The sequence below is a fragment of the Crinia signifera genome, chromosome 2 (genome assembly GCF_055691185.1).
Source record: "Crinia signifera chromosome 2, ASM5569118v1, whole genome shotgun sequence".
In the NCBI taxonomy this organism is placed as follows: Eukaryota; Metazoa; Chordata; class Amphibia; order Anura; family Myobatrachidae; genus Crinia; species Crinia signifera.
Genome location: NC_139218.1, coordinates 364279700 through 364300376, shown reverse-complemented (window position 1 = coordinate 364300376; position 20677 = coordinate 364279700). Strand labels below are relative to the sequence as shown.

General features: G+C 34.7%; 1 protein-coding gene across 3 annotated transcripts in view; it reads left to right on the top strand.

The window, feature by feature from the left end:
* PSPC1 (paraspeckle component 1) overlaps positions 1-20677 on the top strand; it is a 71019-nt gene that overhangs the window by 33447 nt on the left and 16895 nt on the right. The window contains exons 7-9 of one of the 3 annotated variants that reach the window (XM_083169928.1): positions 2909-2966; positions 5394-5587; positions 7424-7886. The exons of 1 other annotated variant lie outside the window; for it this stretch is intronic. In XM_083169928.1, coding sequence (XP_083026054.1) covers positions 2909-2966; positions 5394-5587; positions 7424-7609 — 438 coding nt within the window. In that variant the 3' untranslated portion in view covers positions 7610-7886. Of the gene's footprint in view, positions 1-2908; positions 2967-5393; positions 5588-7423; positions 7887-20677 lie in introns of those variants that run through there. One more of the 3 variants, XM_083169929.1, reaches the window with a different exon arrangement.

The following is a 20677-nucleotide window of genomic DNA, read 5'->3' as shown; positions in this document are numbered from 1 at the left end:
TTATATGGCTCACCTCCCACAGTGTAACCTTTGTAGTGCGCCCAACATGGCTGCCTCATCTGGTACCCACAGTGTAACCTTTGTAGTGCGCCCAACATGGCTGCCTCATCTGGTACACGTGGTAATGGGATAAAAAATACATGGACCTGACTGTCTTATTGGGACCCTACTCTACATTTCTTCTAGAGATATTCCACCCAGGTTAATCCTACGGAAGTGCGCCTAAAATGGCTGCCACACCTGGTACCTTGTTAAGGTGGAATACACAACTCATGGAACTTATTTTCAAAAATGCCTGCACCAACACTGCATTGTGCTTACTGTGCTCTAAAGGCTTTATTTTATGTTTGTGTGTATTATTGAATACTACCCAAATCTTATCTATTATGTGCGTTGTTTTGATGTCTGTAAAGCGCCTTGAGTCGTGTTGGAGAAAGTGCGCTATATAAATGAAAGTTACTTTCAACTTTAGTTGGCTTGGACCACTTCACTTTTATGTTGCATGTGAAATATAGTTTCACACGTTTGCTTAGACAACGGTGTACATCATTATATATTTAAGGTCATTATTTTTTTACCCTTTCATATAGTTTTTTTTTAAATGTTAACTTGAGCGATCCTTTTCGATGAAAGTGATCCTTAGGTATTCATTGTGAACTGGTTTGGATAAAATACACAATGAATTATCTAGCGCCATTCACACCAATTATATCAAATTAAAAAATTTAATATTCATCTGCAGCATAACCACCCAAAACATGGCGAAAACATTTGTAAATACCTCACAGGAAACTAAAGTAAACGTGGGAGTGCGGTGATAAATACCTAATATTCACCAATAATGTATGAGAAATGGACCTCAATATCCATAAATATGTGTATTTTATTAAATAAACTTGTAAAAATGTGCATAAATATACATGTATAACAAACATCCATTCATTTGTGTGAATAAAAGGATCAGTATGAAATCTGTCTCCCTACTTGACACAATATACATGCAATTGTAAAAATCATGAGGGCTTTTCAATCAAGATACCGTAAATCCAAATGTTCAGTTGTGTTGCTCGTCAAGTATCAAGACTGCTTTGCCTAGAAGTATGGAAATAAAACGCCAATCCTGATATTAGGGCAGTTGGACACCTAGAACTCCTCTTCTACAGCCAGGGCATTAATAACGGATGACATGAGCAAGTCCTACAGTATCTCATTCACTTTCTTTTCCTAGGGTGCAGGGTCAAAAGTCAAAGGGACAACACAGACTCTGCATCGGAGTCAGGCTTCTGAGGTGCCTGGAATGGCACTCCGCTGCTTGATATTGCCAGCACACCAATTCATTCCCTTTATTTTCTGCAGTTACATGTGTGTTATGGGGAGGAGGGGGGGGGGGGGGGGGGGGAGATGTATGTCTGCCCACACAGTGCAGAAGTGATCCACTGTTGCTGTGCTCGCAAATAAGATAAATAGCAAATATGTTTCACATGCACTGGTTCCTATCTACATTTGACTAGCTGCAGTGCAAGTTTTATATTTAAAGCACCACAATGATTGCTACGTACAGTTGTTGGATGTGCGCCAAGCAGTCAGTTTTTGTGGCACATTCAAACCAGGTCTTTGCAGTGTTTTACTTTGTAGCCACAGTGTGTGTGATCTGTTTGCAGGCAGTTGCGAGTGCAATATACGAATTAATGTGCACCCAAAGATCGTCCTGAAACAAGTCCACCACTCGCTATACTATTTAACAGCGTTATTTGTTCTGTGCTCTTTTTTTATAATTTGGAATATGTATTTTCTACTTGTTTTTAGACACTTATTAGCCCGACTGTATCCTCATTCTTGGTTAACATGCCAGGATCATAAAACATTGTGCTTTTATAAATGTGTACATGAGTATATAATAGAAATTGAACCTTATTTGAACAATTTATTTGTTGGTTTCCCTTGCTTACTACTCTTATAGTGTGTAAATATTTTTACAAATTAACTTTTCATATGTATATGTTTATTTGGTCATGTTTTAGTTGGTATAGGTTATTATAGAAACCAACATGTTTAAAATGTATTCTGCTCAGTAGTTTTACAGAATATAAAAAATAACTGCACCGATTATCTGTCTCTACTGTTAAGCTACGTCCGATTTATGGTTTTCCTATCCTTCTACCAAATGAGTCGAGCGTGCAGTACTTAAATAGGCCTGGTTTCGTCCAGTGGAACATCTTATTCTGTTACTGATGAGAATGGCTGCAGACCTCAGATCTGACTTGTTTCTACATCTCTTAAGATCTTAACATATGAAATCTACATCTAAATTTGTAGTTTTTGATCACAATGGCAATTTTAATGTTTTTGTATTCTGCATTGACAGGTTATGCACTGTTCAGATTGTAAGCTCTAGATGTTATCATGGTTTAGATTGTAAGCTCTCCGGAGCAGGGAAACACACTCTACTTACTGAAGCTTTCGCAAACTGTCCACCTGTGTTTTGTGGACGACTCCTGAAAACAAATGGGTCACGATCCGCATAATTTTTCAGTCTAAATGTCTATTGGCAAAGTGTCTACTGTACTGCAATAAGGTGCAAAAATGGCTATGATCAACTGAGCTTTGACAATTGCATCAATTTGTAGATAAAGCGAGGTAAAGTCCTTTTCAATATGGTAAGCTACAACTACAACGAATGAATTTTGCATACAGACTGCTTTCGGCAGTGGCATTAGTTTGAGGTAGGCTATGTAAGTGGTTTGACTGGACAAATTTAAATAGTCTCACGCTAGTTTGTACTTCTAACATATTATTTGTTCATTATTGTGCATGCAAGTAACTCCTAATATCAATTTGATTTGTTCATCCGCAATTGTAATGTAAATCTGTTTTTTAGGTTGACTATGAAAACTATGTTTATTTTCAGAGAGAACAGGAAATGAGAATGGGTGATATGGGCATCCGTGGAGCAATAAACATGGGAGGTAGGGATTTTTACTGAAAACAAAAAACTTTTTTATTTTATTTTTAAAACATCCATTCCAATTCTTTAATATTAAATTGTTTTTCCCTTGGTAATCTTTGTAATCAGAACTTTAAGAATTTGTATTTAATATTTAAAAAGTTTACTTTAATTTGTTATTAGGGAGGTCTTAACATAAATTTCAATTACACTATTTACTGGATAACCTTGGCCACCTCTACCCCGCGAGCGATGAGCAGATTAGCTGTATTGGCGTATTGCTGCTGCTGCTCACCCGGCTCCATACTCCATGCCTCAATCCGACATCTTTTCAAGTCTGATTGAGATTGCCGGAAACTGGGCCAAAACCTGCTGGATTTGGCCCCATTTCCGTTAAAAGCAGGTGGATTGGCAGCTATTTCGTCAATCCACCTGGTTTCTGACAGGCCGGATCATTCCGATTAGTCAGAAAAACGCAGCTAGAATTGAATAGGTCGGAAACCCTTGAAGAAGGTAGTTCTGTCTGGAATTTAATATACCCCTCAATGTTCCTTTGTAACCAAGGAAACCTAATGCTGATTACTTTGTGTGTGTGTGTGTACGAAGAGGCAAAATTGATGAGAAAATACACAGCACCAGGTGTCGCGTCCTACATAGTGCAAAATCTGTATCAGATGGGTTCCGAATACAATGTCTCTTTTATTGCTATAAATCCGTATTGAGTAACTGGATATACTTCCAATTGTCACGTGTTGAGCTTCTAACCATATGCTGGACAACACACCTTCAGATAAACATGTCAGAAATGACATACCAATTATTTGACATGTTGAAAACATCCAATATTGTTGCTAAACAATGCCTAGTTATGGCAATGATATTGAAGGTTGGATAGTTGAATATGGAGCACCAATTGTCTGACTTTTTGGACATGCTGGAAGATTTTGCACGTCCGACAAACTGATCAATAAGTGCTCACTTGTAGCATTAGACTGTTAATCAATTTGTCCGATTAGGCTGATAATTTAACAGAGTATGTCCAGCATTATTAGTAAATTCTCTCATGAGTGCTCAGTATCTACTCATCCAAATCCCAAACATATGCACTAAAATCCCATTTACGCCAAATAAACTCACTTACTGTACCTTTTTTAAAAAGCATTTTAAACTTCTCAACTCTTTAGTAGTTGGGGCAATAGGTGGGGCATACAGTAGAAGAGGAGTCTGGCTGGACATAAAGTAGAAAGGAGCTGGGTTCCATGTGAACTATCTCCATGAGTTATTTGCAGTCCTTGACCTGCCTGTTCCACCTCATTGCTCTAGATGCTATCTTGGCGATTTAAAATATTTTTCTATGTTGGTTACAATACTCCTTTGCTGTAATTCTATAGGCCTGCATATAATCTTACCGATTTACATTAAATTAATTTTGGCACACTCTGTCAATTTCTATGAATGCAGATACTTATGTGGAACATTAACGTTCCAGTAAGGTGTTAATAATATATTGCTGATGTGTACGTCCTACATGATTGTATATACCAAAAAATGAAGCATTTTAGGCATGGGTATAGATATAATGCTGTAAATAAAGTTTTTTTATTTTCTGTATCTGGTTGATGTTATAACCAGCCTTCATACTGATATGGGTGTACATTATTGGGTCAACAGTCAATTGGTTGACAGGCAGTAGGTCGACATGGAAATGGTCAACACGAGTTTAACAGTTTTAATGGTGTCTATGTGCTTTAATGTTTTGGGCGCGGAGAACTAAAGTACATTTTTGGGTGTCCTGGAAACACATCTATACTCTTAAAGAAATATTTACATTTAAAAAGTTAAGATCCCCATCCACTACAGCAAAGCATCGCATTCTGTACCTCACATGCAGTACCCCACCATCTCACCTGGCAGCAAGACCTTGTCTTGCTGCCAAAATCTTTTGCTGTCTGTGGGATCTGATGGATACTTGGTGCTGCAGTGAGGATCTCAAGCTCTGATCTGATGTGGATCGGAATTGGAGGTTAAACACATGCAATTTGGGCACTTTTCATCAGATTCCTTGGCCCGATCTCTCTCTCTCCAGAATCGGATGGAAGGTGCCCAAATCACACTAGTGCAGGGCTGGGCAATTGCGGCCCTCCAGATGTTGATGAACTACACATCCCAGGATGCTTTGCATTAGTTTTGCTATGTGACCATGCTGAAACTGATGCAAGGCATGCTGGGATGTGTAGTTCATCAACATCTGGAGGGCCGCAATCGCCCAGCCCTGCACTAGTGAATGGGGTTCTTTTAGGTGCTGTATTTTTGTTTGTTTTTTTATGTTGAATGTAAGAGCAGTTTGTACCTGATTTTGTTTTTAAGCCTATCCAAGATTAACAGTTGTGAAATACTTAGTGTTTCTTAAAGAATAATAACAGTTCTAAGTATAGATTGTTTTATGTAGATACCTATAGCCCAGCACCTGCTGGTAGCCAAGGTCCTCCTCCACCACCACCTCCACCTCCAATGATGGGGATGAACATGACCAACCGACCAACTGTTGCAAGCCCTTCAATGGGTCCTGGACCTGTTCCTTCGATGGGCTCTGAAGGAGCTGCCAACCTGGGAGCTGCCATGATGCCTGATAATGGAGAAGTGGTAATATATTTGTAATTTTTTTTTAATAACATTTTCCCTTGTAAACAGTATTAATCCATTTTCACAATTCTGCCTATTTTTTATAAAATGTAGTTATATTGAGAATAAAACAAACCTTTTAGCATGCTATTAGCAGAAGTTAGATCATCTTTAATGCATTTGTTAATCTAATTTTTTACTGCGTGTTTGTGGAGAGTTGAGTGTCTATTTGAACTTTTTTTATTTTTTTATTCAATACTTAACTAGCCTTATTCTAAATTTTATATTTGATTAATTGTAATAGTTTTTTTGTATATTATAACAAAATATAATCAGCACTCCATTCTGATATGGGTGTAAAATTATTAGGTCAACAGTCAATAGGTTGATTTCTACTGCAACTTGATTTTTATTTTATTTTTTCTATTTTTATGTGAACATAATCTTTGCTCATGAGTTTGTTTCAAGCACTGGATAGAAATGTCATACTCGTCGTTATGCTAAGCCTTTATGGCAAATATGTATATATATTTTAAAAAAAAATGTAGTATCTAAGGGAATGTAGTTTTTAAAAATATTTAAGTTTTTTTTTTTTTTTTTCAAACATTGGATTTCCAAAATAATCTTGTGCATGGTACTCACCAAAACGAAGATACCTTTTAAAAAGGTTCATTTTTAAATATGTACGGTCTTTTAGTTTAGTTGTAATGATTTCTCCACTCTTTCATTACATAGACCAAAGTTCTTTCTAGTACCGGTTTTAAAAATTTAATGGATTGGTACGTTAAAACTTTTTTTTTTTTTTTTTTTTTTTTTTTTTTTAAGAAAGCCTTAGGTGCTGTTTAGTGGCTATTTTTGAAATGTTTGTAAGATAAAGCTATGAATACTGTGTAAAAAATGATTAAACCTTGTAATGCATTACGAAAGCAGAATAATCAATACTATGTATGCTTTCTTATAGTGCTTCAGGTTTACCATTATACACTGATTTTCACCCGCAGTTTGCAAAGGGAGAATGATTCTTCAAAAACTATATGTAATCAAATAACAGTACAGTGTGTAGATTATGCGTTTTGCTATTTGAAATGTGTTTAACACATCGATAAGTTATTTATACTCTTGTGTGACTAGTTTTTAAAAAAAATAGTATTTTCAAAGTAAATAAATTAGTAGTGATATATAGGCAATTTAATGGAAGAAAGCAGACAAATATACAATTGTTTTATATATATATATATATATATATATTTCCCACTTTATCTCAGTTTATCTTTTCAGAATATTTTAGCCACAGCTATAATGTGAATACTTTTAGTAGATTAAACTTTTTTTTTTTTTTTAATAATTGACCTGCTTAACTACATACATTTTTATATTTTGTGATGACCCATCATTACAGATTTATACATTTTTCTTTAGGCTCTAACCAATTTCAACATGGTAAATGTAGTCCTTATATAAATATGCTTTATTTATTGGATATTTAAACAATGTTTAATGTGTGCAGTAAATACCCTTTCACTTGTATGAGGAGCAAAGAATATCATTGTCTATTATACTTAGTATTTACATACATATTAGTGATGAAATAGCATTATTCACAAAATCACTAGTCAGTGCTTTTGATTTTTAAACCTTTGCCACTAAATATACTACTTAGATATCTTTTTTACATTTCTTATTTTAATTTATTTTTTCTCATGAAATAGTTACTAATTTAAATGCTCCTTTCTTCCTTCTATGTACGACTCCGCCGGATTATCTTCTGAACATCATCACTGCACATTGTGAATATTTCCAATAATATTGACAAATCTTAATCTTATGGGACTGCGCATTGAACGAATGCACTTATAGCGCAATGATAGATTCTCACAGCCATCTCCATCACAAATGGGATCTCACATGGTTAACAGAGCAGGAACTGAAGCTGCTCAGCCAGCAATGGGTGGTGTAAATGCAGTTGGTGGTGGACCTGGTGGCTATGGTAGAGGAAGCCAAGGGGGAAACTTTGATGCATCTAACAAACGTCGCCGTTACTAGTATGTCCATCCATATTATGTAGTCAAAAAATTCCAGTGGAATGCATTTTTTTTTTTTTATATAACCTTTTTTGTTTTGGTCTTAATTCTAGCATATGAAGTAGTTTTTTGTTATGTAACTCATTTTGTGTTTTGACTTATGCGATTGATCACTCCTCATTGTAAAAGCTGAATGTGAAATCTATTTGTAGTAATGGTGTAAAATGTGCAGTTATATAATTACAATAAAGACAAGACATCCTTTTGAATTGTTTAATAAAGCAATTTTAAAGGCAGGATTTCTTTGTCTAGACTTTATAATTTCTTTTTTTTTATTTTTATTTTTTGATGCCTGACCAACTTTATCTGATTTTTTTAGTGTTTAGAATTAAGGAGTTTATTTTATTTTTCATAATTTTACTGTATACTGTTCACTGCAATATCATCATAATGGAGGGAACAAAACTATAAAGCATCAGCTAAACTATAAAGACAGAAAAAAAACACTTATGATCCTAAACATGCATACAGAACTATTTTCAGTTTTTTTTTTTTTTATTATTATTATATTTTCAGTAATTGTTTTTTTCTTTTACTTTTGTAATGTGAGTATTTTAAGATCCTTAACTTTAAAGTGTACCAATAGGAAAATCAACTGTTTTTGTTTAAAGCATAAAACAGTTGGTGGGAGGGTTGTGCTAAATATATTTTGTGTGATGTACCAGCTCTGCACATATAGAATAATAATGAGAAATATACTTTTTTATTAGCCAATGAGTAATAAGTCTACAGTCGTGCATATTCAAGTGCGTATTCAGTTTGCATATCTGACCATATCAATTATTGCTCCAGTTCTTATATTTAAATCTGACATATTGACTAGTTATATTCTACATTGCCACACAAGGCTATATAAATTGTGTGTTCTGATTCATGTTGCTTAGAGCATTTCAAGAAGTACCTTTGATTTTTATATCCTTGCAATAGACTTCTGAGTTACATATAGAGGTTGTCACTTGCTTGCATTACTATATCTAGAAGTTCCTGGTCAAAAAAGCAAAAAGTAACGTTAATATACCAATGAGTAATTTAAATGATGATCATTTTATTGTGCACTTGAAATAAAATCAAGGATATTAAAAACCACAATATTGACGCCACTGGCACCTGTAAATGATGAAAACTAAAAATCATCCGTTCCTATTTATGTCGCCTATTGCAATGGGGAGGATTACTGTGTAGTATACACAGTATAGTATACACAGTCCAATTGATTCCACCTTGGGGAATTAATCCAACTTTAGGATTGCAGTGATGTAAAAAAGAGTCCCACTTGATGGTGTTAGGATGACACTGACTGGTCTGGATGAAATAAAGTGGCAGTGACAGGATGATGGGCCTCTAACTCATTGAAGAAAGCATCCCTTTTTGCATATTTGCCCATATATTTTTTAAAAAAATTGTCAAATGAAAAAAAAAAATTGTCTTTTTTTTTTTTTTTTTTTAATCCAAATTTTCTTCTAATATCGGAAAAAAAATACAGTCCAGCAAAAATGTAATTTGGAACTGTAGTAAAGCAAACAAAAAAAATTCATGGTGAAAGCGCCTACACACCGTGTCACTGACCCTATTGTATATAAGAATGTTAGTGATATCTAATGTTACAGGGACTTTTAAATACAAAATGTTTATTGGCTCACTAAGAGATTGGGTTGAGGCATCTATCATCTGTAAGATAATTTCAAATTAGGGTGTGCCGTGTGGGTGGAATATTTTTAGGAAGATCCCCACAATATAGGCAAATGTGGTGATGGATTACTTTGTATAATGTGGTTTAAAAATGAATTGGCCTTTTAATATTTTTATATCACATTTCATTAGTTTAACCACTGTTATTGGTAAAGGTTCTTTAAATTTTTATTAATAGTAGAAATATATCAATAGTTTAACAATGAAGCACAGTTATTACATCAAAAACACCCCTATTTTTGAAACCTGCTAATTTGTTAATGAGGCTTCAAATTTGAAAAAAAGCTAAAGTTTGTTTCCACATGCCCTACACTACACTAGTTTGATTTTCTTTGGTCGAAAATGGAGAAAATAATTCTAATATAAATAATAATAAAGTTGATAATGATACTATCTGTGGTCTATATTATGTTGGGCTTAATTATATATGTTATTGCAATCCCTAAAAAATTATTTTGATGTGCAATCTGGTTCTCTATATGAGTTTGTGGATCAATTTGTGTCCATAAAGAAGTGTTAGGCATGACAATTTTTTGAAACAATCTACATAATTTGAATAAACTGTACAGTCTTCTTTTTTTTTTATTATTGTATCCAAGGTTGACCCACTGATAAACAAAAATAGGGGTTACATTCTTTCTAAAGCTGGGCATGCACTATACAATCATCTGTCAGATAATCTGTCAGGCTTAAGTTTGCTTTAGATTAATTTGGCATTCAATCTGTACTTTTGCCTTCGATTTCCCAGTGTACACATTTGATTTACTGTATTCGATAGTCTTGCCTGCACAATATATTTTTCTACTTGATGTAGACAAACTGGACATGCATCGGGATCGATTGCAGATCGAAAGCGGCTAAAAACCCTTTGATTCGATTTTGCTTCTAGAAGCAAAATCGAACTGAAAACATGTCAAAAATTTAAGATTGTCTACACCCCATAAATAACAATCTATTTAATCTTATCCATTAATAGATTGACATGCCAATCAGCGGCAGATTGTCTGCCAAATAATTGTTTAGTGTATGCCCAGTTTAAGATGACATTCAATTCAGTGCACTATGACCATAATAAAATCCAGGTTGAATGATGTAACTATGCAGCTTGCTGCTTTTGGAAAATATTATGTATAAGAAGGATAATGTTCCACTTAATGATGAAAGTGCCTCATCTGTGGAAAGAGACTATGCTTCTGTTCTCCATAGCAATACTATTGGCATTGCAGTACCAAGTCCTCAAGTTCCAGTAGTCATCAAATGAGTCGACTCAAGGAAATCATTGGAGTCTGTTCGGCAGGGCATCACCCTTTTGTTTGCATCAAGTAGATGTATCCTTTAAATATGATTGTTAATTAACCTGTTTTGACCCAGTATCTAAATCGGTTGATCTTTTTTCAAGATTTAGCGTAAATGATAGTAATAACCTGTATATGGTCATTTTTGAAACATTTGGACTTCACCACCACAAACAAACACTCTTGCGTAAATTGTAGCCTACTTGCTGCCTTGAATACCCTCCCTATAGCTATTCAGTACTGTTACTTATTTTTTAATACAATAGAACTTGTATCCATCAACTTTATACTGACTTTACTTGATATTAACCTATTTAGCATTGCATATCTGTTGTCATACACACATGTATGTGGAGCATTGTGACTGATATCATTTTAAATATATACTACTCTGATACATTTGATATCACTTATTTATTGCTTCATAAATCTCTGGTACAAATGTATCTTTTATTTATTTTTTAACATCTTTGAGTTTCATCATTTGAAATACAATTACAAAAAGTCTGACGTTTTAAGGGGGTATTCAATCGCCGGCGACTATCTCCCCATGGGGAGTTGGTTGCTGGGCCCTATTCAATGCGGTCTTCCCCGACAGCATTGAGCAGGGTTTCTCGGCAGAACGAGCCCGACTTCACTAGCTGTCGGGCTCGTTCTGCCAAGATCGGGTGGGAAGTGACGAGCTGCCGGCTGCAGCTCACCTCTTCCCAGCTGCAACTCGCAGCCACGTCCCCTTCTCGCTCCCTGGCAGGTGGGACATTGAATCCCACCTGCATGTTCTCGGTCGAGCTGACCTAGAACGGGACGCGCCGTGACCTAAACATTAAATACTCCCCTAAATGGTTGACACTATTGCTGTCATCAACATAAATTTACATAAACAACACACAAGTGTTGAATGTAATTTATGATAAGGATAGCAGAGTTATAGTACAAAAAACTTGTTTCTTCACTATTCTCTGATTTATAAATAATTGTATCTACTGTCGGTTTGAAATATTCAGATTATTTTGTGATTAAGAATTTTAATGTGTATATTGTAAGTTTATTTTATTTTCAAGCACACCATAAAGAAAATTCTTTTTCTCCTTTTGGTTTTTGAAAGTGTAATGTTTTATACACACACATGATGGTATTAGTCATGTAAGATTTCATTTCTAATACGAAAATTGCCACAACTTATTAAACAGCACATAATAATAAATATTTAAAAAATATATATAAATATAATATATATAAATATTTTATATATAAATATTTTATTTATATATATATATATATTTATATATATATATTATTATTATTATTATTATTATTTTTTTTTTTTTTTACTGTTATGATAATATAACCTCCTATAAAAGTCCCTTGATTTTATTTATTTTGTCTGCACAAATCTACAAGAATGTTTTAAGACGTGTTGGGCTTTATACCATTTATTTTTACACTGTTTTGTGTTTCTGGCCATGGCTTTCTCTGTTAAGACGTGTATGTTTGATAAATTGGGAGGTGACTGTAACTGTATTTGTGACAAATCACTTCTTCCATAGTAAAAGAGTGCCAAAAACTCCTGAGATAGTTTTAACTAAACACTTACATTTTCTTTTGGTTACATTTACATGTTAAACCACATATATTAGAAGAATTTACAACAGATCTATGGATAACTGATACGTCAAATCCCAAGTGAGAGTTAAGTGAAGCATATTGTTTTAATTAAGCCCAAACTTCTCCACAGAATACGTGAATCAACATACACTTCCCCATTTAAGCCATGTGATGGGTTGGAATCTTAGCCGTGCCTTGTGATTTTTCTTAAGAGATTTAAATTGCTACTTTATACAAATTGTTTTGTGGCAAAAAAAAAAAATCTAAGAATCCATCCAACTAATTCTGTGGTTGAGTGTCTTGGCCATGCTAAGCATTTTTTGCAAAATTTTAAAAGGGTTTAAAATAACCTATTCATAAATATAATGTTAATTTTTGATGTTTTGTTGATGATCTATAAATTTGCACCCAGCCATATTATACTGTAGTTATCTGCATTAACCAGTGTATACAGGTTAAGATAACGCAGTTTACTAAGTTGGACTCATTATATTCTTGAATGTGAACAATGGTATTCGCTTGTTCGCTCTGTTCCTGAGAAACATTCTGTGACCTTATCAAGCTGCCAGATTTCAGTGCATTGGCTTTAATAAATGCTGACATGAGCTCAGTGATACAAGGTGGAGAGACATAGCCTACACAGCCAGCATTGCCGACTGTCACAGTACAACAAAAAAGGTGTTAGTGCTTTACTATTGATGCTAAAATATACGGCACAGCTAATGGTTTGCGTTACTGTGGAGCTCCATGACGTCCCTTTCTTACTCTTTTGGATCAGAAATTGGGGGTATTTCATCTGCCAGATTTTCCACCAGGCAAAAAATCTGCAGTTTTCATCCATTTTTTAGGTCTAGTTAGATTCAATCTCTGTGCCGTTTTATTTTCTGCCTGGGAGAAAATCTGGCACATCTTAAAACCATATGGATTGGTGTGTTTGCCATGGATCCACCCATTTCACAGCCATTTTAGTATGTTTGAGTCCGTTTTCACCCATTTGAAGCGTCATGGGCAAAAACTTACTCAAGAAAATGTTTTTGAAAACGCCCATGATTGCATACTGATCAGCAAATCATTGCAGCAATGATTGAATAACCCCCCATTATCTACATTCTCCAGCATAGCAAAAGACAACCATACGTTTTTGTAGCGTTGTATGAAATTGTACATTTTACTTGATCTAAATCTTATAGAGCTTTACAAGAATTAAGGAGAAAAATATTTTTTTTCTTTTTAATATTAGTAGTACTAATGTATCTCTAAGTCCAAGTGAGATTTAACTAGACTGCACATTCTCCTGAGTAGGGACCACCCTACCCTTTGTTTGCACAGCTTTTAAACTATACTTTGTTATGCCCTATGTCCAGTGTTCCAGAGAACTGGTGCCTCACAAATCAATAACTATGTTGATATTTTTTTGCAAATGCTTACAGTGGAAATGCCTACACTATAATCTGTACTACTGCATGTATGAGTAGGTTTGAGTTGATTCTTCAATGTTATGGACTGACCAATTTTGTCATTTAATGTTTAATGGTATTTCAGTAATATGTATATTCTCATGTTTGTGATTTGTTCGTTCCTTAAATAACCTTTTGTCCTCCACTATCAACCACCTTTGACAATAACCCCATATGCTATAAAGATGTCCTTTTATCAGACCTTTCTGCACCAACATAAAGTGGCACTTAACAGAAATATAGAATGAATGCAATTCCGTACCGGAACAATAAAGTACATAAAAGATTTTATAAAATATACTTAAAGGGAATTACAGAAGTGCTTGAGTATATCGGAAAGTCTTGAGTCTTGTTTTTGAAGGATTCTAGAGTGGAGGGTCTCTCAAACTGCACCGAGGAAGTGAGTTCCATAGAGTCGGAGCCCAATGGCTATAAGCTTAACCCCCATATGAATTATGGTAGATCTAGGTACTGCTTAAAGTCCTTCATCTACAAATCGCAGTACTCGACGGACAGTGTGGAATCAGAAGCTGCTTCAGGTATCTTGGGTCTTGGTCATGTAGGGCTTTGAAGCTCAGTAAGTTCATCTTGAAAATGATTTGCCATTTTATGGGCAGCCAGTGAAGGGATTAGAGCATGGGAGTTATGTGGCTAGAACTGGGCTGGTTGATTAACAGCCTGGCAGCTGTGTTTTGTACCAGCTGTAGTTGGTTCAATTATTTTGCTGGGAGACCAAGGTAGAGGGCATTGCAGTAATCTAATCGAGATGATACAAATGCATGTATGACTTGGCAGATCTTCAGAGGAAATGATAATGTTCCCTCTGCAATGTAGTAACTGCTAATAATGCCATGTGCCTGTCATGTTGTTTTATTTAATTTAATTCAGCTGACAACAGTTGGAGGTGAAATAATAATGAAGTCTCCAAAGAATTGCATCATTGTACGAAGGCTCAATTTAGCATATGAAAAGTGCTTTGATTCTTGAAACTAACATATAAAATGTAATCTGTATTAGATGATAATGTATTTCAGGGCAGAAAATATATATATATATTGTTCATCATTAATTACGATTACTAATCGCATTGATGTTTGTTTTTACTTTATACAAGTATGAACATTTCTTATTTATTGTATTAATACAAAATAATCTGTATTGTAAATATATCTTGGAATGTTCAGTGCAACCTGTGTGGTTTTTAGCGGCTACGTACTAGGAAATCTTACTGTATTCTGTCAAGAATTTAATAGCAATTTGTTTTAGGTGACTAATGTAAATTGGCCACACTTCCGTGTAGCTTCCGAACAAGACTGATGAACTGATAAAAATCGTTGGGATTAACTAACATGTTAAATACACGCAAAAGGTGATGGAACACCAGCCTGTGTACACCAATATTCTGTAATAACATGGGCAAGTCTTTGGTGTTGGGTCATGAGCAATCTGTAGAAGTGTGAATTCTAATATCCAAATTGTGCCGGTATGAATGTGTTGTGTAGCATTTAAAAATCATATGATCTACTTACATATAGAAAGTCTGGTGTGCATAGACCAAATCCAACCCGACAAACTACACCCTTGTTGTAAGTAGGTGTAACTTATGCGACGCACTTTGTAGAAATGGATCCACATATCAAATGTATATTTTTAATGCCTAAATCAAACTTTATTAATTTATTGGTTCTTTTTGGACCTGTGGTTTTTTCCTTTATAATTGACGTTCTTGGTAGGTAAATTGGTATTGTTCAATAAACAGAGATGGTATGAACATAACTGTTTTTCTTATTAAATGTGTTTAGAAAATTCTTCTTTCAGCAGAATCCAGACATTTCGACAGCAAAGCACAACAAAGGGAATTGGCGATTATATCTGCTCAGCAGCATGAAAAGTGCCAAGAAATTCAGGAAATCTCCAAACCCCCCCCCATTTTGTTAAGTAATGAGTAACTTGAAGGCAATAACTGTTCTTAAGCTACCTGGTGATGTAGATTCACCTGTGTTCACGTTTTGTTTTGTTTTTTTACATAGTGGAGACACCATTTTCCTTGAAGGCATGTTCACCAAAAATTTTCATAGTTTTTGTTTTAGGCATATTGTATGGGGCGAATACATTAAAATTGTTCCTAATCCCACAATTTCTATTTTTAGTGTGCCTGTATTGTGCTGACAAGGCACTGACTTCAAGTTGACAGTCAATTTTTTTAATGTGTAGGTAATGAAAAGGGGTAAAAGGTGGTTATGTGCCCGGTTTTGCAGGCAATAAGGAGAGTACATTGTTTCTTTATTTCCCCATTCGGGTCCGTAGACCAGAGTCAGTAACGTCTGTGTGACACATGATGTTGCACACCGGCATAAAGGGACCCACATACTTTTGATGGTCTGGTAGGTGCATGCTGTCCCTGGAGACTGCTGTGACTGTAGCAGGGTGGTGCACATAAAGTTTACTGCAGCACACTGTTCCTATCACTTAGAAGCTGACATTTTGGTGTCTCCTCCTCGGCTGATGACACTGGGGAGCATCTGTACCTACTTGTGATGTCATTGCTGTAGATGCATGAGGGCAATTTCAAATAGGGAAGCCTCTTTCAAATAGTGGATCACCAGACTTAACAGCGTACACAAAAATCCACTCATGGGGCACACCCATTTCTCCCCCATATTGTGTCAATTAATAAAAGGGGGTTTCTTAATTTTTAATGTTAGGTTTTCTACTTTTAATAAAAGGTGATGCTTGTTGGGCTGCGATATCCCCATTAAGGCAGTGAAAAGTTGGTAAAATTTGTTAATTTTCTGTATTTAAAAAAAAATCTGTTAAATTGCTCTGTTACCCTTTTTCCATATTTCACTTGAGCCATTAATTATATTTTATTGGTCGTATTAGAAAAAATGAATGGTAATTTTTTTTTTTTATTGTCTTAAAATAATATTGTATCATTCATTTCCGTGGGTACAACAGCAAAAATTGACATGTAATGTATGATCATATAGTAAAATAACCTGGGTGAGAATACAATTTGTAATAAAGGGGTTAAACTTTTGTAGTCTAAATTCTTTTTGCAATTCAAACAGTCTGGTTTAATTTTAAAAAAATTATTAATTTTTTTTTAACTGGTCTACATTGAACGTACGGTGTTAATGTTCTTATTTTAAAGTGGCTCACCACTGGATCTGCTACTAGCGCTAGGACTGTTGAGCCTGACTAGATGTTGGACCTTGAAAGTGTTAAGCAAGAAGGTGTTTTTTGGGTACTTTAACCATTTTTCTTTGAAATTGTCTTTGAGGCATAACAAATTGTTTTTGTGTTTGTTTTTTTACTCCAATAATTACATATTTATTTCCCTAATTAAATTAACTGAAAACTTCGAAATGGGAGGGAGGAGGGGGTCTTGAAGTGGTACTGAAGCAAGTCACAGCATTTTTCCTGTAAAATAAAGATTTCACCTACCTTTCCACACCCTCATGGGGTGTGCACAAAACAAAGAACCCTGAATTTTCTTCAGTAAAAGCAATGCGAGTTTGGAATTGGACTGCAAATGTAATTCAGTGTGAATTCATCCCGAAGGCAACAACAGCTAATTGGTTTGAACATTAATTATTTTGGCTTAAGTTTTTTTTTTTTTTTTTTTTACTTTTATTTTGGTTGTAAATGAACTTGCACTTATTACTCTCAATAATAAATGTAGTTATTATCAATATACATTTTGCCTATAATAGAGATAAAGGATTTACTTTAATGTAGTTGTTCCAACAGCTCTCAATTATACTTGAAAACTGGGAATTGTATGAATTTGACATGGACTGATCAGTAGAACTTCATGCCGTGTATAATCTACCTGTACAAAGCATATTTTACTGCTTTTGTACAGTTTCAACATTATTGTATTTACATTTTTTTTCCAATAAGTTTCCTTTATTGAAGCATAAAGAGAAAATTCAATAAAAATAGTACCATATATAAGTTACACAATTTATATACTTTTTTGATGGTAACTGAATATATAGATGTGCAAATATGTTTCTTTCCCATGTCATCCAATCTTTAGAGTATTTTTTATTAAATTTCTTATATAGCGTGCACATATTTTGCAGCGCTTTACAGAGCATATTTGAACATTCACATCCATCCCTGCCCCAGTGGCGCTTACAATCTATATTCCCTACCACATGTACATGCATACACAGCGATTCTGGGGTTAATTTTCTTAGAAGCCAATAAACCTACCTGTATATTTTTGGATTATGGGAGGAAACCGGAGTAAACCCACGCAAGGACGGGGAGAATACACAAACTCTGCACAGTTTGGAACATGGTGGGGATCAAACCCATGACCTCAGCGCTATGAGGCAATAATGCTAACCATTACACCGTCTGTGCTGCCCCAAGAGTACATTTTTTACGCTTAAAGATCTGAGCATCCTATCGTGCATTAAGCTTAAACATTTGTGTATCCTAATCATCACTTATACAGCCGTGATCTTTATAATTATCTAACATTTTAAGTCAGTGACTTTTCCCTACTTTCTGAATTTTATTATTAATACTATTAGCATCACTCTATTTAATGTATGTTTATGAGCACATTTTTAATTAATCTGATAACCATTCTTACCTCCAAAAAGAATTGAGAGGTTAAGTGTATATGGGTTTATGATTACAATTTAGATCTGCAGCTTATGCATACTATAGTCGGTTGGTTGATTAATTACTTACTCTGAAGATCTGTAAATTTTTGTTTTCCAATAAAAGTTCAGTAAGTAAATGCTAAAAATCACATACAAAGCTCTAAAAGTTTACTGTGCAGTTACTATTTATTTCATGAATGTTATCAAATCCTAGAATTATTTCTGGAAATTGGGGACCATCATTGGCAGTTACACTTGGTAAAATGCCACTGTTATATAAAATTGGAACACATGTAAAACCGTGTCATTAATCCAATTGCTAAATTATTTTTACTGTATTCTGATATATTTTAGCCTTCACCCCTCCCAGTTATGTTCATTTTTGTAGAACTGTAAAGTAACTGAGCAGTGATCTACCTGGCAAAGCGACCCAGCTGGATCATGTCAACAGCCAGATACTTACTCCAGGTAAGGACATAGGTGTTCGAGTTTTGCAGTAATACGCAGTCCCTGATACATAATGAGACTAGCATGATTTATAATGTATGTTCCACACTCTGGATGTACTTTGATATTTGTGAAAAGGTGTGTGTGGGTTTTCTTTAGATGAAAACTAAGATTTTAGATTTTTATTTTTTTTTAAATACACTTCTCACTGGTTGTACAACATACATGGGACGGCTGGAGTGTCTGAGGTGCTCTAAGAAAAGTTGCTTACCTAATTTTTTTTTTTTTTTTTTATTCAAATTTTATTTCTTCTTTGGGTGTATTCAGTGGAAAAAAAATAAAACTTTTTTCAATTGTCAAAATGCCAAACAAAATAGTCGAAAACTAACACAATTTCTCTGGAAACACGTGGGTTTTTTTTATGTGGTGTTTGTTTCAACAGTTGAAAAATCAGCACTATAATTGAATAGGTCGAATGTAAAAGGAGTAAAGTGCAGTGTTTTTCAATATATATATCGGCACACCTCTATTACATGCGTCAGGTTTCGACTGCATTGAAGGCATGCTGATTAGAATTTGTATGGTCTTAAATGGCTTCTGGAATTTAGACTATCTACAACTGTTGCAACAGTCAGAAGATTGAGTTCTGACTGTTGAATTACCGATATTTCGACAGTTGGAATTCCAATTAAATAACCCCCTTCATCCACACATAATTAAGTTTTAAAACCATTCAAAGTTGCAGATAAGGCATTTGGAATATGGTGTGAAAAAGCAGCAGCTGTTGCATTGTAGCACTTTTTACACAGGTGTACAAATGTCTCACATCAATTTGATAGGTGTAAGCTAATAGAGTAGATTTGTTCATATGAATAACACTAACATTTTGAGAAAGATGCTTGTTGCAACAGATGAACATGAACGGTACCTGGCACTGCCAACGCAACCAGGAAAAAAGGAGAAACCTATATGTATTACATTTAATTACTATGTGGGAGATTTCCTTAATTCCATAGCTCTGAAATGGCTTTAATTAAACTTTGAAGCTTTAAATACTATATAAAATACATATACCTTTTTTAATATGCCCTTGTTTGGACCTGCTGATGACCTTAAGTTTGTTTTGTTTTTTTGCGATCGTGGTTGCAAAAATGAGTCTTATGCGAACCCAATCTGCTTTCACCCAAAATCAGGAAATTTTTCAGGAGGTAAAAACAGGCTCTGAATTTTTTTGTTTAAATGATAAAATCAGTAGTTATTGCTTTGTCCTTCTACTGTGAAATAAAAAAAATTGTCATCAGTAAAGTCCTATCTTTTCTTTTTAGTAAGAAAACCATGTTTTACATGCATCATTTTTCAATTTAGACCGTTTATTCTGCAATTTATTTATTTATCATATTGGGTACCGGAATTTAATTTGTATGGAATGTACGTGAGTTTTGCATGGGTCACCCTTTGGTAGGGTTTGTTGCAGTATGATTCACACAAGTGGAGTAGAAAGTTTTTTAAACACATGGATAAACTCTTTATGACTAATTCTCTTTATTTTATTTTTTTACATGGTTTAAAAGTAACCGATTGCTATCACTGGAATCTGCATTACAACCAACACTACAATCAGGAAATATAATTTACTGTAGTTTTGCACTGGATGTTAGTTGATGTAAGTAGCATCTCCTGACTTAAGTGCCTAGCACAACAATGCTGGCACTTAACATAGGTGCTATGCAACACTAGTGATGATGTTGGCTAATGTCTACCACAGGCTATTCTTCTCTTTGCAATGGATTGCTCCATGTAGGACCGGCAACACTATGTGCTCTGTCATAGGGTTGATCGGTAAATCTGTAGCAATACGTACTACCCACAAACCATAATGTAAACATAATCTGTCCCTTTGTATTGTGCAACC